Raw genomic sequence first — 20,441 nt, forward strand, 5'->3', positions numbered from 1 at the left:
ATCAGCACACAGCTATTCCAAGACTTCACAGGGAGCAACGGCAAACTAGAGCGTGTTTACCGCAATAAGGTTTTCATTATTTAGCCAATTTTCACACAGGACTTTCCATGGCCAAGGGACTATCTTCCCAGCTTCAATGACACTTCCATAATGTTCCAGGATGCCAGTATTTGACAGACACACACACACACACACACACACACACACACACACACACACACACACACACACACACACACACACACACACACACACACACACACACACACACACACACACACACACACACACACACACACACACACACACACACACAGTTTAAGGTGTTTTTGAGGCCCTGCAGTCTCTCACCGGCCTCCAGGCAGGGCTCCTGCTTCTCAAAGTACTCCGGAGCCACCAGCTTCAGCAGGGAGTGGAAGAAGGTGACGTAGGGCAGCTTGCTGATCAGAACCAGGGACTGTGGAGGAGGGGGAGGTCACACACGCTTTCATCTGCACAATTCTGCCCAAGTCTTTGGATGAAGTCATGCATTGAGCAAAACAATAATGAGGCACTACATGAATACATCACTTTCAACAACCTAAAAATAGCGAACTTCTTCATATGGGGGCAACGTTAGCTCAGGAGGTAAGAGTGAAGTGTCCCTGAGCAAGACGCCCAACCTCCAAACTCTCCTGACGAGCTGGTTGGGGCCTTGCATGGCAGCCAATCGCCGTTGGGGTGTGTGTGTGTGTGTGTGTGTGTGAGAATGGGTGAATGAGAAGCATCAATTGTACAGCGCTTTGGGATAAATGTGCTATATAAATGCCAACCATTTACCATTCAGTGAAGGTGAGGCGGTTGGCGGGGCCTACTCACCTTCTGGAAGTAGCCCCTCTTGAGGGACTTGTCCCGCACCTGTCTGAAGTAGACGTAACCGTAGTAATGGCCCTGGTCTCTCTGGAAGAGGAGAGGAGAGGAGAGAGCGGGGGTCCGTCAGTGAGATCAGGGCTGATTACCCGCAGGAAGTGCTCCAAGGCTGGGCAGCTGCTGAAACAGACCTTGGGCGACTGGACTGGAGAGCTTCAAAAATCTAAATGTTTTCTTCCTCCTTTTAGCCCTTCATCTCTCCTCCATTTTACCGTCTTTTCATCTCTTACCACCCCTGGCTGGTAAGCTCCGGCCTCTAGCCTCCAGCCTCTAGCCTCTAGCCTCCGGCATGGGGCACTCCCCGCAGAGGCAGGCAGGGACCTCCTCATTCAGGAGCAGGTGGATGTTAATGTGCAGAGGCCGCAGTGAAACTAACCAAATTGAAGTCTGAGGCAGAGCCAACAGGGCAATGGACACCGACTGCGTGTTCATGCAACACCCCCCCCCCCCACCCCTGAGGGCCCCAACTGCTGGGGGCCTGCATGAGAGCTCGGCCGCACGCACGCACGCTGAAAGAAGGGCTGTAAAAATATGCAAGCCTTTCAGACTGAGCACAGCACTGAGGGTGGAACCATGGAAAAGCTGCTCACATGGAGAGCATGCCAGGCATGCTGGGAAACACTGCGGTCTTGTCGCCATGGCGTGCTTTAAACCGCCCGGGGAGAGGGAGAGGGAGAGGGAGAGGGAGAGAGAGAGGGAGAGAGAGAGGGAGAGAGAGAGAGAGAGAGAGAGAGAGAGAGAGAGAGGACGCCAGTGCTGCCCTGTATCACGAGATTTACGGCAGAGCCAAAGGGACCCGTCTGTGACATCACACCCGTCTGTGACATCACACACTGGCGCAAAAGAGCTCGGCCTTCAGAGCCCAGAACCTCAACTGCTCACATTCTGACTGCGACCACAACAGACACTGAAGGGCATTAGAAGGCCACTGGATTATTAAAAAGGCAATGTGTGGCCACAAACGCCCCATGTAATGATCGTTTTAAGTTGGTTCACGGCGCAGGTCAGCGGGGCCCGGACCTTCAGGCAGACAGGGGCGTCCCGGTCGAAGTGGTCCAGGAAGCAGCCCAGCGAGGACTTCCTGCTGGACGCCTGACGGAAGCGGAAGCAGAACTGCGTGTCTCCCAGGCAACCTGCGGAGAGGGAGAGGAGACAGGAAACGCTCAGCATCCGCTCCCTCAGGATCCTCACAACAAGGCCCGGGACCTGGGCACTCAAACGGAGGCGCGGTGCTGTTTGGTCACATAGCTGACATTTTTTCCATGCAATTCTACCACAGAGAGCGCACGAAGACGATGGAACAGAAGACTCAGAACACAAACACACACGCACGCACACACACACACACACACACACTGAGAACACGCACGCACACACACACACTCAGAACACACACTGAGAACACGCACACACTGACAACACACACACGCACTCAGAACACGCACTCAGAACACGCACTCAGAACACGCACTCAGAACACGCACACACTCTCTCTCTCACTCACACACTCACACACTCACGCACACACACTCAGAACACGCACACACTGAGAACACACGCACACACTTAGAACTCTCACTCTCTCACTCTCTCACTCTCTCACTCTCTCACTCTCTCACTCTCTCACTCTCTCACTCTCTCACTCTCTCACTCTCTCACTCTCTCACTCTCTCACTCACTCACTCACTCACTCACTCACTCACTCACTCACTCTCTCACACACTCACTCTCTCACACTCTCTCTCTCTCTCTCTCTCTCTCACTCTCTCTCACTCTCTCTCACTCTCTCTCACTCTCTCTCTCTCACACACACACACACACACACACACACACACACACACACACACACACACACACACAAGCCTTTTGTCTCTTTATCTGCATAGAGCATCTGCCGCAGTTGCGACCTGCTTTTACTGGGAAAAGAACGACGGCTCGTGTACGGACAGGCACCCCAGTTTCTGCTGCCGCCCCCAGATTAGAAGGGTTCTGCGCTGGGGCCCTGTGTGGGTGACGGAGTGGGGCATGGTCGCCACGCCATCAAGCACATCGTAAAGATAAAGAGTGAATCAGAAGGAAAGAGGAAATAAAGTGCTGTGATCGAGATCCTGCTGCTGACGGAGTAGTTTGATGTTTTTAAAGACGGCCCGCGGGACCAGAAGCCCCTCTGCTGCTTCTTGCATGGACTTGTAGCTCACCGTAGTTACGCCTGTGGAGTGCTGGTCACCACGGAACCCTGCAGCCCCGTACGGAACCCCACACCTGCAGGGTTCCGCAGTGACGCAACACGGCAGCGGGGCCCGGCTGCTCGTTAAACTCTGAGATTCAGAAACGACACAACGGCATCAAACGGGGCCTACAAGGTGCTCACGTTGGAGACGTTAAGCGTTTTAAAAATCATGCATTTTTATTCTCAGAATTAAATAAAAAAATCAGTCAAAATATTGTTCCTGACATCTGCAGCCAGGCCCCGTCAGACATTATATAACTTATACACAGAACGCGAGGCTCCTTTCCAGCGTCTGGGACAAGCTTAGCACACCGCATTTCCCACAGGGTGGGGGATTACATCATCCCTCCACTTTAACCCCTTCCTCAGCAGGGGGGCTGGATATAGCGCAGGCCTTACACAACAAGCGCACTAATCCTCCTGATCCAGCTCACCTCACCCCTCCTGTCCGCCCCGGAGAGCAGCAGCTCACCTCACCCCTCCTGTCCGCCCCGGAGAGCAGCAGCTCACCTCACCCCTCCTGTCCGCCCCGGAGAGCAGCAGCTCACCTCACCCCTCCTGTCCGCCCCGGAGAGCAGCAGCTCACCTCACCCCTCCTGTCCGCCCCGGAGAGCAGCAGCTCACCTCACCCCTCCTGTCCGCCCCGGAGAGCAGCAGCTCACCTCACCCCTCCTGTCCGCACCGGAGAGCAGCAGCTCACCTCACCCCTCCTGTCCGCCCCGGAGAGCAGAGGCTCACCTCACCCCTCCTGTCCGCCCCGGAGAGCAGAGGCTCACCTCACCCCTCCTGTCCGCCCCGGAGAGCAGCAGCTCACCTCACCCCTCCTGTCCGCCCCGGAGAGCAGAGGCTCACCTCACCCCTCCTGTCCGCCCCGGAGAGCAGCAGCTCACCTCACCCCTCCTGTCCGCACCAGAGAGCAGCACACGCGTGCAGAGGCTCACCTCACCCCTCCTGTCCGCACCAGAGAGCAGCACACGCGTGCAGAGGCTCACCTCACCCCTCCTGTCCGCACCAGAGAGCAGCACACGCGTGCAGAGGCTCACCTCACCCCTCCTGTCCGCACCAGAGAGCAGCACACGCGTGCAGAGGCTCACCTCACCCCTCCTGTCCGCACCAGAGAGCAGCACACGTGTGCAGAGGCTCACCTCACCCCTCCTGTCCGCACCAGAGAGCAGCAGCTCACCTCACCCCTCCTGTCCGCACCAGAGAGCAGCACACGTGTGCAGAGGCTCACCTCACCCCTCCTGTCCGCACCAGAGAGCAGCAGCTCACCTCACCCCTCCTGTCCGCACCAGAGAGCAGCAGCTCACCTCACCCCTCCTGTCCGCACCAGAGAGCAGCAGCTCACCTCACCCCTCCTGTCCGCACCAGAGAGCAGCACACGCGTGCAGAGGCTCACCTCACCCCTCCTGTCCGCACCAGAGAGCAGCAGCTCACCTCACCCCTCCTGTCCGCACCAGAGAGCAGCAGCTCACCTCACCCCTCCTGTCCGCACCAGAGAGCAGCACACGTGTGCAGAGGCTCACCTCACCCCTCCTGTCCGCACCAGAGAGCAGCAGCTCACCTCACCCCTCCTGTCCGCACCAGAGAGCAGCAGCTCACCTCACCCCTCCTGTCCGCACCAGAGAGCAGCACACGTGTGCAGAGGCTCACCTCACCCCTCCTGTCCGCACCAGAGAGCAGCAGCTCACCTCACCCCTCCTGTCCGCACCAGAGAGCAGCACACGCGTGCAGCGGCTCACCTCACCCCTCCTGTCCGCACCAGAGAGCAGCACACGCGTGCAGCGGCTCACCTCACCCCTCCTGTCCGCACCAGAGAGCAGCACACGCGTGCAGCGGCTCACCTCACCCCTCCTGTCCGCACCAGAGAGCAGCACACGCGTGCAGCGGCTCACCTCACCCCTCCTGTCCGCACCAGAGAGCAGCACACGCGTGCAGCGGCTCACCTCACCCCTCCTGTCCGCACCAGAGAGCAGCACACGCGTGCAGCGGCTCACCTCACCCCTCCTGTCCGCACCAGAGAGCAGCACACGCGTGCAGCGGCTCACCTCACCCCTCCTGTCCGCACCAGAGAGCAGCACACGCGTGCAGCGGCTCACCTCACCCCTCCTGTCCGCACCAGAGAGCAGCAGCTCACCTCACCCCTCCTGTCCGCACCAGAGAGCAGCAGCTCACCTCACCCCTCCTGTCCGCACCAGAGAGCAGCACACGTGTGCAGAGGCTCACCTCACCCCTCCTGTCCGCACCAGAGAGCAGCAGCTCACCTCACCCCTCCTGTCCGCACCAGAGAGCAGCAGCTCACCTCACCCCTCCTGTCCGCACCAGAGAGCAGCACACGTGTGCAGAGGCTCACCTCACCCCTCCTGTCCGCACCAGAGAGCAGCAGCTCACCTCACCCCTCCTGTCCGCACCAGAGAGCAGCAGCTCACCTCACCCCTCCTGTCCGCACCAGAGAGCAGCACACGTGTGCAGAGGCTCACCTCACCCCTCCTGTCCGCACCAGAGAGCAGCAGCTCACCTCACCCCTCCTGTCCGCACCAGAGAGCAGCAGCTCACCTCACCCCTCCTGTCCGCACCAGAGAGCAGCACACGCGTGCAGCGGCTCAGCCACACAGGCCGCCGGCCGTGCGCAGGGCTGTGAGCGATCCACACGTCTACGTTCCCTTCACAGCCGCTCCGGCCGATGGGATTCTGCTCTCCCGGAACATAATCTCCACGCACTGCAGGCCGTACAGAGCCCAATAGAGAGGGGTGAGTGGGGGGGGGGGGGCTACCGTGGAGTGAGGCTCGAGTGCTGGTGACATCACATCCACGGAATGCAACAGGCTGTTGTCGTGTCAATCTAGCAACTTCTCAGCAACTTACCTCAAAGTGCATAACAGCTCAGAAATTGCATTACATTAATGGGATTTGGCAGACACCCTTATCCAGAGCGACGTACAACAAAGTGCAAAATGCACACCCATAACCAGGGATAAGTGCGCTGAAAGACCCTAGAGGGAAGTACAATTTCAACTGCTACCTGCACAACAAAGATAAGGACCAGGGCGTATTTGATCAGATAAATGTATACATATGTATTTTTTAACACGCAAATGTATGAACAAACTGCTTACCTAGCCAAACACCGCTTACCTAGCCCGCCTACCCAGAATGCAGCAGCTGTGCTGTAGAAACGGTAACACTGGCATCTCAACCAGGAACTTCAGAGGAGCTATGCGCCTGTAAAGTTGCTCACGAGTCGCTTCATCAGAACCCGAAAGGACGGTCGTCCTGTGTGAACATCACCACCACTCGAGCCTCATACTGGCCAGACTGGTTGAACTCGGCGGCGTAACCATGGCATTACATTTGAAAATAGATGTTTCCGTTGAGGTTTTCCTTCCTTTTACTGCCGCAGAAATATGGGTCAACAGAGATCATTTGACACAAATTGTAAAATCTAGAAAACTCATCAGATCACAGCGCACCTATATGAACAGATGAAGAGTATTCCGGGTAAGTGGAAACAAACTTTAATTTCATTTTTGGGTGAAAGGGCCCCGTTTAATATAAGCACAGCACTGATAGATAAAGAACACTTAGACGACTTTTCAATAATATCATAATTAGTTCCCCAACAACAATTCATCATTATCTGGTTTTAAGTGGCCTTTCCCCGTTGCAGACATACTTCTTCTTCAGCAACTGCCATTTCTGAAATAAAATGCAGGAATTGTGTAATAACCCCACAGCGCCTGGCCCCATGACTAACCAGGAGCAGTACTCTCACTCTCTGAGGGTTTCTTTCATGAAAACATTAAACAATGAAAGCAGGGGCCACATCAGCTCAGGTTCCATCCCGGCCTGGGTGTGTCGAAGTGTCCCTGAGCAAGACGCCTAACCCCCAAATGCTCCTGACGAGCCGATTGGTGCCTTGCATGGCAGCCAATCGCCATCGGTGTGTGAGTGTGTGTATGAATGGGTGAATGAGGAGCATCGATTGCACTGCGCTTCGGATAAAGGCGCTATATAACTGCACCATGTTGAGCACACATCCGAGGCCGCAGAGAGAGAGAGAGAGAGAGAGAGAGAGAGAGAGAGAGAGAGAGAGAGAGAGAGAGAGAGAGAGAGAGAGAGAGAGAGAGAGAGAGAGAGAGAGAGAGAGAGAGAGAGAGAGAGAGAGAGAGAGAGAGAGAGAGACTCTTCTTTCACACGGACGGCAGGAGCAGTTTCCATGGGAACCCGGATACCTCTCCATCCACACACAATCGAGCAGCTTCTCCCAGTGCTGTGTTTACAGGGAGGCCCAGATCACCCAGCACCTCCCAGTGCTGTGTTTACAGGGCGCCCAGATCACCCAGCGCCTCCCAGTGCTGTGTTTACAGGGCGCCCAGATCACCCAGCGCCTCCCAGTGCTGTGTTTACGGGGCGCCCAGATCACCCAGCGCCTCCCAGTGCTGTGTTTACGGGGAGGCCCAGATCACCCAGCGCCTCCCAGTGCTGTGTTTACAGGGTGCCCAGATCACCCAGCGCCTCCCAGTGCTGTGTTTACAGGGCGCCCAGATCACCCAGCGCCTCCCAGGGCTGTGTTTACAGGGCGCCCAGATCACCCAGCGCCTCCCAGTGCTGTGTTTACAGGGCGCCCAGATCACCCAGCGCCTCCCAGTGCTGTGTTTACAGGGCGCCCAGATCACCCAGCGCCTCCCAGGGCTGTGTTTACGGGGCGCCCAGATCACCCAGCGCCTCCCAGTGCTGTGTTTACAGGGTGCCCAGATCACCCAGCGCCTCCCAGTGCTGTGTTTACAGGGCGCCCAGATCACCCAGCGCCTCCCAGGGCTGTGTTTACAGGGCGCCCAGATCACCCAGCGCCTCCCAGTGCTGTGTTTACAGGGCGGCCCAGATCACCCAGCGCCTCCCAGGGCTGTGTTTACAGGGCGGCCCAGATCACCCAGAGCCTCCCAGAGGCCCGTCCTCCAGCGCAGGGCTGAGCTGTGATTGGCTCTGGATCACAGAGTCTGCCCAACGCCTGTGCAATGGAACGGTCTTTCACACACGTGCAGCTGGACCACGTTCTGAAGCCCCTCAGTGCTACGGTCGACTCTAGTGATGCCGGTGACGTCTTCCGTCACGAGACCGCCTGATCTCAGGAGTGGTTTTGTGGATAAACACATTTAAACACGATCAGCTGGGCCCACATTCCCAATGCAAAGTGCTGACAGCTTGGTTGGTGTGGATTCATGCTGTACTCTCTTCAACAAGAGGATCTTTATATCACAGTCTGGACAGGAGAGAGGGGAACCCCACAGATACAGAAAGCCCGAAAGGATTCTGGGTCTTTGACCTGTACAACTTGCTGAATCAAGACTCGGTTCACTGAACTCAACAGTTAAAAATGCAGAAATGAAACATCACCCTCAACGCCCCTCTGTGGGTCTCATTACATTACATTACATTAATGGCATTTGGCAGACGGTCTTATCCAGAGCGACGTACAGTTGGTGAGACTAAGCAGGAGACAATCCTCCCCTGGAGCAATACAGGTTTAAGGGCCTTGCTCCACGGCTGTGCGGATCTTATTGTGGCTACACTGGGGATTGAACCACCGACCTTGCGGGTCCCAGTAACGTACCTTAACCACTACGCTAAAGGCGGTTTCGGCCTGGCCGACGAGCTGATCGGCCAACGCTTTCAAAGGCCGTAACAGAGCAAACCGTCGAGCTGCAGTCCACGCGCTCACTCTTACGCAACGATTTTACACGACATTACAAGCTCTGAGCGCGGGGCCGAAATTAAAATTAAGAGCGCTGTAAACACTGGGGTCCCAGGACAGCACAGATTCGCTCTGGAGGTGGAAATGACTGGCAGGAAACGGACGCTTACGATAAGGCCACCGGCTCCGCTCCATCCCAGGCCCCGATGGGTGTGGCAACAATAGATTCCTTTCAGAGACGGAGACGAGATGACGGCAAAGAGCAAACCTCAGCCTCATGGTTTCAGTCCCCCCACCACCTCCCCCGCTAACCCTGAGCAAATCAGATTAGGTCACGCAATATTCCAATGTCCTCTGCACTCAATTAGCCAAGTTAACTTTCAACCACCACTTGAGCTAAAATTACCTTTACAAAACAACAACAACAACAACAACAACCTGGTGATAGGATGAGTGAGACAATTCCACAATTTCTGCTTCTGTCCCATTTACAGCAGAACAGTGTGTGGAGTCAGAGCTCAAATAAGTCTCAGCCCGGCACGAGGATAATACAACAATAAAGATATCTGCACTCAAGAGCCACAGATTCTCACAAAGTCCAAAAAGACGAAAATAACTCAACGAGTAGGCATGCGCCTGAGCTTGCAAGTGCGTGGGCAAGTGTGTTAAGTGTGCGAACATGCATGTCCACAAGCAGGCGAGAACGTGAGCGAGAGAGAGAGCAGGCAAGTGAGCATGTGTGTGTGTGTGTGTGTGCGTGTGTCACCGCTCTGCACGTGGGGTACCAATGTGCAGCATTTGCATGTCGGAGCAGAGAAAAGCCGTTAAAATGCAGCCGGATTCACACTCGTATCTCACTGCCGGAACAGGACGCGTCAGCACCTGGAGTAAGTAAGTGTGCCACACGTTCTGCCGCTGCTCCCACTCGACCGGACCGAAAACGCCGCGCTCAGCTCTTTCCCCGCTCAGGGCACAGACAGGCCTGCGATAGGCCACACGCTGACCTGCACGCACAGACACTTTCCAACACAGAGCGTTCTGCTCGCATCCCAGCACCTGCACGGAGCACCCTGGAGAGTACCCCCACAGCACGGACGCTACCGGCCAGGAGACAGGCCACTGGGCCGACGCCCCCACAAACCAGCCCCTACCCTCCCGCTCCCGTCCACACCCACTGCACACTCTCCAGGCCCGAGGTCCCAAAGCCAACGGTCTCGCCTGTGCTCTCTCCTCTAATATTTCACTCGTACTTTGAAAAGCAGTTATACGTGTCCGTCCTCATTTGTATAAAATGTACAGAAGTGCTGCTGGCAGCCATGGCCAAAGATTCAACACACAAACACACCAAGTATCAGGTAAGCTACACGCATGTGGTATAGAAGGCATGCAGCTGAAAGGTGCGCAGAAAGAGACCTGACACACCGTGGATCTGAAACGAGTGCCAAAATATGCACAATGTGGACCCAACACCCAATGACAGGCAGGACAATAAGCCCACACCTCCTGAATACATTCAAAGCCTGCAGGGAACGTGCACAGACAGGCTTTTATAATTTGGCATATTAGAAATGGCGATTGACAGGAGACCGCCCTACCCACTACCTTCAGGCAGGACCATGAAGGGGCACATACAGTGGCCCTGCAGCGAAACAGATCAATAATGAGTTACAGGCGCACGGACACCCAGTCAGACTGAATAAACACTGACACCCCCCAGAGCACTATCCATCCCTGCACACCAATGAATCAATTTTATATTGAGAGAAATAAAGCCCTGTGAATTTTAATTTTAAGAGGAAACGCCAACCAAAACCACTGAATGCTACATATTCAGAGACCACCAACTGGGAAAACATTATTCATGAAAAGAATTCATTCAAAAACATTGCAAGTGTACATGAATTGAAATTAATTAACTTCCGCCAAGACAGAATTTTAGTCTTCAATCTCTCTCCCTCCCACTCTCTCTCCCACTCTCTCTCTCCCACTCTCTCTCTCCCACTCTCTCTCTCCCACTCTCTCTCGCCTTCACCTCTGCCACCCTGCTTCCTGGACACTAACGCTGCCCAAAAACCACAAACCGTAAATGAAATGTATAGAGAATCTATAGCTAGGGGACATAACATCCAAAGACAGTGAGAGTGAAGATGCTTGTGTAATGCTGACTCTTTCAAAACGTCTCTGGTCTCCGCGGCCAAAACTCCTTCCACGAGGGATTAAATGTCATGACCATCGTATTGGAACACAACCCTCCGTTTGATGCACGACTCGTATAAAGTCAACACTTTCCGTGAAGAAATTCAGTAATTCAGTGATTCATTTCCTACTTGACCTACACAAAGAGAGATACAGACAAAGTCAACTTATTGAGTTCTAGGTTTTACAAACAAGCCTAAGGGGCCCTTTAAGGACTACATTTCCAACATAATATACTGTAGTACTGCACAGTTTGCTAATACAATACAAACAATCAGTCACACTCGGTAAATTTGAATAGAACTAAAATAACCAAGGATCCTCATGCTGCGTCCGGGAGAATACATTCCCAGCAAATTAACGTAAAATATACAATTAGCATTTGTGGCAGTGCATTTTTAGGGAACTGGGCAAAGTTCTGGGGCTACGCTGTCCTATTAGCACTTAAGGGCAAACGACGGGGAACACTAGCCAAAACATTCACCAGCTGAGATCTGCTCATGCCTCTGGCAATAGAAGTCAGATAGTGAATTAAACGAGCAAACGGTACGATGACAAGCCAGAATGTCACAGGCTGTACTGTAGTTCACATATACGCGTGTGCGGCAGACACATCAGCAATGACAGCCAAATCAGGTGTCACCTTGTAAACAACAAGGAGGAGGACCACTAAAGAAGTCCCCCTGCCAAGGCCTGCACCGGGTCATAAAATAATAACACAGGGACTGTCCAAATACCATAATGTCTGTCATCGCCCGGTCTTCCACAGGGCCAGGAGGCTACTCCGTTCCAGAGAAGTGACAGCGATAAAAGACCGATTTAGCATGGCTTAGAACCAGAATAACGTAATTGCGCGGTGAAATTGTACCCGATGATAAGGACCAACAGAACAGAGAACAACCAAACCCTAACTTGCTCTCTTGTACTGAGAGAATCAGAAAGCATTGCTGGTGGTAGCAGTCGGGAGAAATGTAAGAGGATTGGCGGTGAGAAATAAGATTTACCTGAATTTGAGTCGGGGAAGGACAGGTAACAAATACTCGTTTTCTGCGAAGGCAAGAAGGGGAAAAAAACATTGTTTACATGTTCACGATGCCACTTTCATCCAAAATATGACGTATACGTATATGTCACAACACTAACCTCTTTCTCGTTGAGCTTGGAATGGTGCGGGTAAATGACCTGAAAAATAGAGGCACGTTTAATATGGAATATGTAAACTGAGTGGAATATTGTTCGGGCTGTACAAAACACACTATGAATCGTGTGGTTTAAAACAGGAGACTTTCTAGAATAATATACTCAGTAAGGTGGAAAAGGATGGAAGCACAATTAAATATTGATTGCAAAATCGTGAGGTCAACGTTTCTCATTTGATCAAATGCTTTCAGGGTGCAACATTATAAAGGATAAGCACTTAACTAATGCAGGGTTGCACACCATTTCTTTCTACAGTTAACGGACTGTCACATGCACCGTGGAACTCGGGGTTTTCCTAACGATGTTATTCCTGTGGCAAGTTTCGTAAGGAAACCTCGACAAATGCACAGTCGCTATCGTTCCTGAATAACGAGGATCACTGTAAAGTACCGTTAGTTAGCCGTAAGAACTCTTCAAAACACTAGTGACAAGCAACTTGGTTAGAACTAAATTAGCGTTGTCTCGCTAACAAGACGCAACGTCCCGTTTGCTCTAGCTAGCTAGATAATGTTAGCTAACATTTGTGTACATTTGCTCGTTCCCCATTTCGATTGGAGAAACCTGAAATAACGAAAGCAAAATCATGGGCCACAGCCTCTCGTGACAAATGGTAGCGTTACAATGCAAGGCTAGCTGGCTAAAGTTTCATCAAGGGAGTGCATTAATGCAAGTTTTACTCAAGTCACGACGAGGTAGCTAGATAAGCTAGTAACTTAGCCTACCCATGTTTCCATGCTAACTTACTCACAGAGGCTAACACAGATACGCAGTAGCTAACTGACATAACACAGTTGGTTTATTGTGTGCCAACAGTACAATTGGCGCGCTAGCCAAGCTAACGGAGTCATTGGCGGAGTCAAGATAATAATACTTAGCTAGCAAGAGATTTGCTTGGAAGTCAGCTACGATCTACGCCCGCTATAATGCCACCAAACTTGTAGCGGGCAATCTAATAAAGTGTTTTATATCTGAATAACATTCGCCGACTAGTTAGCGGACTTAATGCTAGAACAGCTATTGCTAATTCCCTGCAGCATTGTCGCCTTTTTAAATAAAGCATGGTGGCTAACTAACGTTAGCTAGTTATCTTACCTCTACTGCTTGTCCAAGTTCTAGGTCAAAGCCAACGACACAAATGCAGTGCAGCCAGGCTGAGAACCGATCCCAGGGCAACAGTACAGGGTCTGAATCCTCCTCTTCGGGCCCGATGGACAGTTCCTCCGCCGGGGAGATGCTGACATCCTGCTCGTGAAAATCTTCAGGTTCCTCGATCTGCTCCTCAATTTCCTCCTGCCCCTGCAAGGCCATTGTAGCGTGTGGCCACTGGTCTACTTTGTCTTGTCTAATTTATAAACCGGTCGCAGTTTCTCCAACTTCCCAGGCAAAACACAAACACTAGCTAGCTAGCCAGCTAATGCAGACTGTTATTTAAGATGCGAAAAGCAAGTGCGGCGGAGCTACGTCGGAAATTCGACGCAAGAGGCGCAGCATCAGCACATCGCGCAGCGTAACGTGGTTTCGTAGCAGCGAGGGAATCCCAAGGCCTCCCCTTAAAGAGACACGCGGGTATCGTTTGCAGTTCATTTCAAAGACAGAACGGAATAACTATAGAAAATCGATGTCAATTAGCTTATTTGATGTTCAAGTCCCATTTGTTTAACATTCCTGTTGTGCATTTCATTAATTTTGGGTGCTTGGGCAAATAGCTTGATTAGATATAAGATATATTTTATATAAAATATATATATATAAGCATGTTGTTTTCTAAATGTTTAACACAGTTGGCTTAAATAAACCATTCTGGTAAATGGTAAATGGTAAATGGCAGGCATTTATATAGCGCCTTTATCCAAAGCGCTGTCCAATTGATGCTTCTCCATTCAGCCATTCATACACACACTCACACACCAACGGCGATTGGCTGCCATGCAAGGCCCCGACCAGCTCGTCAGGAGCATTTGGGGGTTAGGTGTCTTGCTCAGGGACACTTCGACACAGCCCAGGCGGGGGATCGATCCGGCAACCTTCCGACTGCCAGACGACTGCTCTTACTGCCTGAGCGACAGGGAATTGATATAGGCAATCAAACATAGTTCACTGAGCACTTTATTAGGTAGACCTGTACGCCAGCTTGTTAATGCACATTTCTAATCAACATATGGCAGCAACTAAAGGCATAAAAGCATGCAGAAGTGGCCAAGACGTTCAGCTGTTGTTCGGACCAAATGTGGGAATTCTTCCCCAGAATGTTGGTACCAGGCAGGGTGGTTTGAGTATCTCAAAAACTGCTGATCTCCTGTGATTTTCACGCACAACAGTCTCTAGAAATTGCAGAAAATGGTGTGAAAAACAAAAAAACATCCAGTGAGCAGCAGTTCTGTGGGCAGAAACACCTTGTTAATGAGAGAGGTCAGAGGGGATAGGCCAGACTGTTCAACGCTGACAGGAAGGTGACAGTAACGCAAATAACCACACATTACAACAGTGGTATGCAGAAGAGCATCTCGGAACACTCAATGTGTCAAACCTCTGAATGGATAGACTACAGCAGCAGAAGACCACAAAGTCTTAAAAATAACTCTAATACCAAATAAAGTGCTCACTGAGTGTGCAGTCTGGAGAGCATATGAGTGGCCGATGGACAAAGCTTTGCATAAGTCTGGAACAGGACTGTGATGTGATGATATAATGTGAAAGGACAGAGGCCCTGGATCCCACCACATAGCATGACACTGTGCTATTATCCTTCGACTGAAAAAAGAACAGTTTCCCCCTTCTCATCCCAGCAGGAGCTGGACAATAACGCGAAGCTAACGAGACTATGGAAAAACTGTGAATCAGTGCATTCAAGTGCTCTTTGCTCGTTATAGGAGGACTGAAAAAAATACACTTGTAATAAAATAGAACTACATTTGGAAATGAAAAATAAGATGTCAGATCAGTTTTTACAAATGAACATGCAACAGACCTACAAGAAATGTACGATTATAATTGATAACGGATTATCTGGCCATGTATGCAAAATAATGGTTGTCATCAGTTTCATAAGTCATATAAAGCATATTAGGATATTGCTGCCAGTGGTTAATGTTTGACTGAACGCAGATGTTCTCTCCACATTTACCTTAAAGACTATTCATGAGAAGTAAATAAAGAAGAGGTTTAATATGGTCTGCCAGGGTCTGTGAAAACAAGTACAGACACAATTTTACATTTTTCATCAATCTCAATGATCACAATCTCAAAACAATGTAACTTGAACCAATCTGTGGGCAGTTTATCAACACTAAGTGAAAATGTCTTTATGTCCGTGTCCTTCCGTAGTTTCAGGCCAGAATTGAGGTGTCATTGGATGGTGTGTTGGGTACAGAGAGGGGTGAAAGATAATCTTACTGTTCTGAAAGTGGCCGGCACTCTATTCCACGGTTGAGGGAATGGAGATAGCCGTGGGCTGTCTCATGCCATGCAACATTGGAAGGACGGACCGGACAGATGGTCCTCAGCAGAGGAGGGGGACTGCACTGGCAGGCATGGTGCAGTCACCCAGGTTTCTAATACAGATTCATTTTATTTATTTATTTTATTTATCAGGGAAAGTGCACATTAATCAACAGTTTCAGTTTCCGCATCAATGTAGATGCGGCAGAGTTAGCTAATGAGCTCGTTTTCATCTGTAGTCCCTAACCTGCGTGTCTTTGGACTGTGGGAGGAAACCGGAGTACCCGGAGGAAACCCACACAGACACGGAGAGAACATGCGTACTCCACACGGACACGGAGAGAACATGCGCACTCCACACGGACACGGAGAGAACATGCGCACTCCACACAGACACGGAGAGAACATGCGCACTCCACACAGACACGGAGAGAACATGCGCACTCCACACAGACACGGGGAGAACATGCACACTCCACACAGACACGGAGAGAACATGCGCACTCCACACAGACACAGAAAGAACATGCGCACTCCACACAGACACGGAGAGAACATGCATACTCCACACAGACACAGAAAGAACATGCGCACTCCACACAGACACGGAGAGAACATGCACACTCCACACAGACACAGAAAGAACATGCGCACTCCACACAGACACAGAGAGAACATGCGCACTCCACACAGACACGGAGAGAACATGCGCACTCCACACAGACACGGAGAGAACATGCACACTCCACACAGACACAGAGAGAACATGCGCACTCCACACAGACACAGAGAGAACATGCATACTCCACACAGACACAGAGAGAACATGCACACTCCACACAGACACAGAGAGAACATGCACACTCCACACAGAAAGGGCCGGGCGGGGCTTGAACCCAGGAGCTGCTTGTTGTGAGGCTACAGCGCTACCCACTGCGCCACCGTGTTGGGAATAGACTTCAGATAAAGTCTACTGAAGGAGGGAGTTGCAAACGACCATGGGAGGGGGGAAATGGACCAAATGAATGTCTAACAGGAACAGATGGTGAGGAGCATGCAGGCCCTCTGCGTATTAAACAGGAGCAGCCATTCAGTAAGTGGGTGTCTTGTGTGCAGCACTGTTTCAGAGAGAGGTTCAATATGGCTGCATTTAAAGGCAGCCATATTGGCTCATTCTGCCCGGCATCGTGTAAGCTCAAGTCAGCCATGTTTCCTCAGGTTACTGCTGAATAAGTACCCCAGTAGCCACTCAGCAATGACCCACAGGTTACCAGTTGTCATTAGTAATGTGAGATGTGTCTCTCCTCTGATCAGAGATGGCTCTCTTGTCGTACCCTGTATGGCCTGTGGTGTATTTTTGTAAAGACGAGGACATGGAATATAGTGCACTGCAAATTATTTCACTTTAGTTTCTATTGCAGTCCAATAAAGTGTCAGGTTCTGTGTTTTCTGTTATCTGTTTGTGTCTAAGTTCTTAGTGTTTTCGCTTTGTGTTACCCTCTGTCTGTCTGTCAGTTCATTCATTCACTGTCATTAGTTTCACCTGTATCCTACTTCCTCATTGTTTTCCACACCGGATGGTATTTTCCTCTCATTAACTGTATAAACACCTCTGTTTGTTCTAATCGTTGCCAGATTGCCATATGCTTTAGCCATACTCTCCTCTGCCAAACTCTCCAGCATTATTTTCTGTCTGATCGCCTGTGTTTTGACCCTTTCGTTTACGACTTCTGTTTTTTTGATTACCCGTCTGTTCTGATTCCAGCCCGCTGCTTTTTCGGCTTTCAGTTCATGCTTTTGATTTTTGTTTCTGTTACTTTGCCTGTTTGGACTGCCTGTTTGTTATCGAACTTCTGCCTGTGACCACGACCATTCTCTGTATTGCCTTGTTGTTACCGTTTGCCTGGATATGGAACCTTTGCCTGGACACTTGATTACTAACTGCCTATTCTTTACCATTCCTGTTTGTTGGTTATTGACCCCTGCCTGTCGAAACTATGCGTAGGGAGGTGGAGGAATGCGGTGAAGATGGCTGAAAGTTGGGGTTAAGCGTAGTGGTTAAGGTACATGACTGGGACGCAAGGTCAGTGGTTCAATCCCCGGTGTAGCCAAAATAGGATCCGCACAGCTGTTGGGCCCTTGAGCAAGACCCAGGAGACGATTGTCTCCTGCTAGTCGAATCAACTGTATGTCGCTCTGGATAAGAGCGTCTGCCAAATGCCATTAATGTAATGTAATGTAACAGGCTCATGCATCCACAAATGGCCTCCAGCATCATGGAAGATTGGAGGTGTAACAGATTGGAGGTGACGGCTCCCTTTGAAAAGAATGGGAGAGGTTTAATAGACATGTAGAGATGCATCGTCATATTAACGTGCCCTATTGAAACACGTAGTAATGTATTTATGGATTGTATTGTTGTATTGGTTGGATGATACCTTTGCTAGTTTTGTTTGACGCGGTAGCTGTTTTGTTCAGCGTATTTGTGTGGTGCGGTATTATTTATTTTAAAAAAACAAAAACCTTTGTTGTACTGTTAGCAGTTGAAATTGTACTTCCCTCTAGGGTCTTTCAGTGCACTTATCCCTGATTATGGGCGTGCACTTTGCAATTTGTTGTATGTCGCTCTGGATAAGAGCGTCTGCCAAATGCCATTAATGTAATGTAATGTAATGTAATGTAATGTATTGATGACATTAGGTCATTAATTTGTCTTAACCTGGCCAGGGACTACAGACCAATCGCTAACTCTGGCACATTTACATTGATGTGAAATGTTGATTAATATACATTGGTCCTGTCAAATAAATAAATAAATAAATAAACAGTTTATTTAGCTATCTGGCTGATAGATCTAGCTGGGCAACAGCACATGGAAGAGGCACAAGTGTTTATCTCAAAGCTTGTGATAGCTTGATGATTGATAAAACGATTGCAGGGAGAACTTGTGTAAAATACATTTCAATATAAAAAAAGCATGATGGATTCTGTCCATGAAATGTAAAAGGTCAGGACAATGTGTTTGCAGATTCAATGAGATATGGTTATTTTTATGGACCAACAATAGAAAATACCTCATAATTCAAACGGATATAATCTTAATTGCGTTGTACTGTGCACACATTCACTTGTATGCTTTGCCTGAAAGCTTCAAGCTATCTGACCAAACTCTGCATTGTTGACCTTCATCTTTGATGCTGCTGTTTAGCTCCATGCTAACAACTATTTATAAAAAACGGGTGAGCTTAACCTGCATTTCTCTGTCATGCGTCATTACACATCAGAGGTGTACCATATCTACATGTTCTCAGATCCTCTGTGCAGATTGCCACTGTAGATACAGAGGGATCCAGCACGGTTGATAAATACGGGTCTGAGTCCGTTATTTGGACATTATGCTCCCTTTAGAGGCACAATACAGACCAAAGAGGTTAGCCTGTCCGAGACATTATTAGACCCGAACCAGCAAGTCCCGTTTGGTATGACAGCTGTTAGCGTCCAGCATGCTCACTATAGCTGTCCTAGCTGCAGAAGGATTGGGGGTAGGGTAGGGTAGGGTGGGGGGCACCAAGTTGACATTTCTGATGACTGCCCTGGTAGCCAGTGTTGTTTGAGCTGCTGCCTTCTGTCCCCAAGATTCTCTTTTATAGCTCCTGTATGTTTAGCTTTTTGGAGTTTTTTGGTACTGACGACTTTTCTAATTTTTTGATCCATTTAAATACTTATATATTTTTTTAGTTCCACTGCATGTTTTATCTTAGTTTCATTCCCTTCTCTCTGTATACCCCCTTATACTCAATCTTTTTTTTCTGTGCTGTATAATGCAAGACTGCTATGAACAACAATACACAATTTGTGTTTCTCATTGGTTGGCATTTATATAGTGCCTTTATCAAACGTGCGGTACAATTGATGCTTCTTGTCCACCCATACACACACTCACACAGCAACGGCGATTGGCTGCCATGCAAGGCACCAACCAGCTCGTCAGGAGCATTTGGGGGTTAAGTGTACTCAGGGACACTTTGACACACCCAGGGCAGAATCGAACCAGCAACCCTCCGTGTGTTTGAAAGACTCTTAGCTGGCGACAGGAAGCGTTTACAAGCTGTTATAGTTGCCCGAGGAGAAGTTACAAAGTACTAACTGACAGGGTTCCCAAACTTTTTTTATTGTTTTGAAACTGTAAAAAATGTAAATAAAAAGGTATCTTGCTTTAAAATTTGAAGAATGTGTGTCATGTTTAACATTGTACCATTTAGAGGTCAGATTTGCTTCTGTACACTTAGAAATGTATTGTAAAAGGCTTCTTTTCCTCGCTTTTTTAACATTTATTTACCCAGGCAAGTCATTAGGAACAAATTCTTATTCCCAATGGCAAAGCCTGTTGAGGGGGCGTTTTGACCATTTTTGCACACTCCTGCACAGCAGAATAATTAGTAACTTCATTTTGTATCTTCAGCTCCATTTTTGTCTCCTGCTAAAATAAAACATGATACTATCTTGACGCTGTGATCACTTCACACTTGACGCAGTTTTTACATCGCTAAGGTTAAGATCGCGGTCTTTACTGGTCAACGGGCATAAAATAGCGTCTCAGACCAACAAAAAAATAAAAAATTCCAGCAAAAGTAAAAACCACTGAACAACTCAGCCTTCCTGTACGCATTGGTTAAAAGATGGAATATAATGTGTCTATTGATTGGTTAAATATCTGTCAATGTTACGTACATGTCCCGCCTCTCCAATACGATTTGGACATGTCTCGTGCACGAG

General features: G+C 49.8%; 1 protein-coding gene across 1 annotated transcript in view; it reads right to left on the minus strand.

Moving 5' to 3' along the window:
- Positions 1 to 13,688, minus strand: part of dennd6aa (DENN/MADD domain containing 6Aa) — a 23,796-nt gene extending 10,108 nt beyond the window's left edge. Inside the window, exons 1-6 of the mRNA XM_061219748.1 lie at positions 13,320 to 13,688; positions 12,171 to 12,209; positions 12,032 to 12,074; positions 1,930 to 2,042; positions 859 to 939; positions 352 to 457 (exon numbers count right to left, since the gene is read on the minus strand). Coding sequence (XP_061075732.1) covers positions 352 to 457; positions 859 to 939; positions 1,930 to 2,042; positions 12,032 to 12,074; positions 12,171 to 12,209; positions 13,320 to 13,535 — 598 coding nt within the window. The 5' untranslated portion in view covers positions 13,536 to 13,688. The remainder of the gene's footprint in view (positions 1 to 351; positions 458 to 858; positions 940 to 1,929; positions 2,043 to 12,031; positions 12,075 to 12,170; positions 12,210 to 13,319) is intronic.
- Positions 13,689 to 20,441: the final 6,753 nt, after the last annotated feature.

The sequence above is a fragment of the Conger conger genome, chromosome 14 (assembly GCF_963514075.1).
Source record: "Conger conger chromosome 14, fConCon1.1, whole genome shotgun sequence".
NCBI lineage: Eukaryota > Metazoa > Chordata > Actinopteri > Anguilliformes > Congridae > Conger > Conger conger.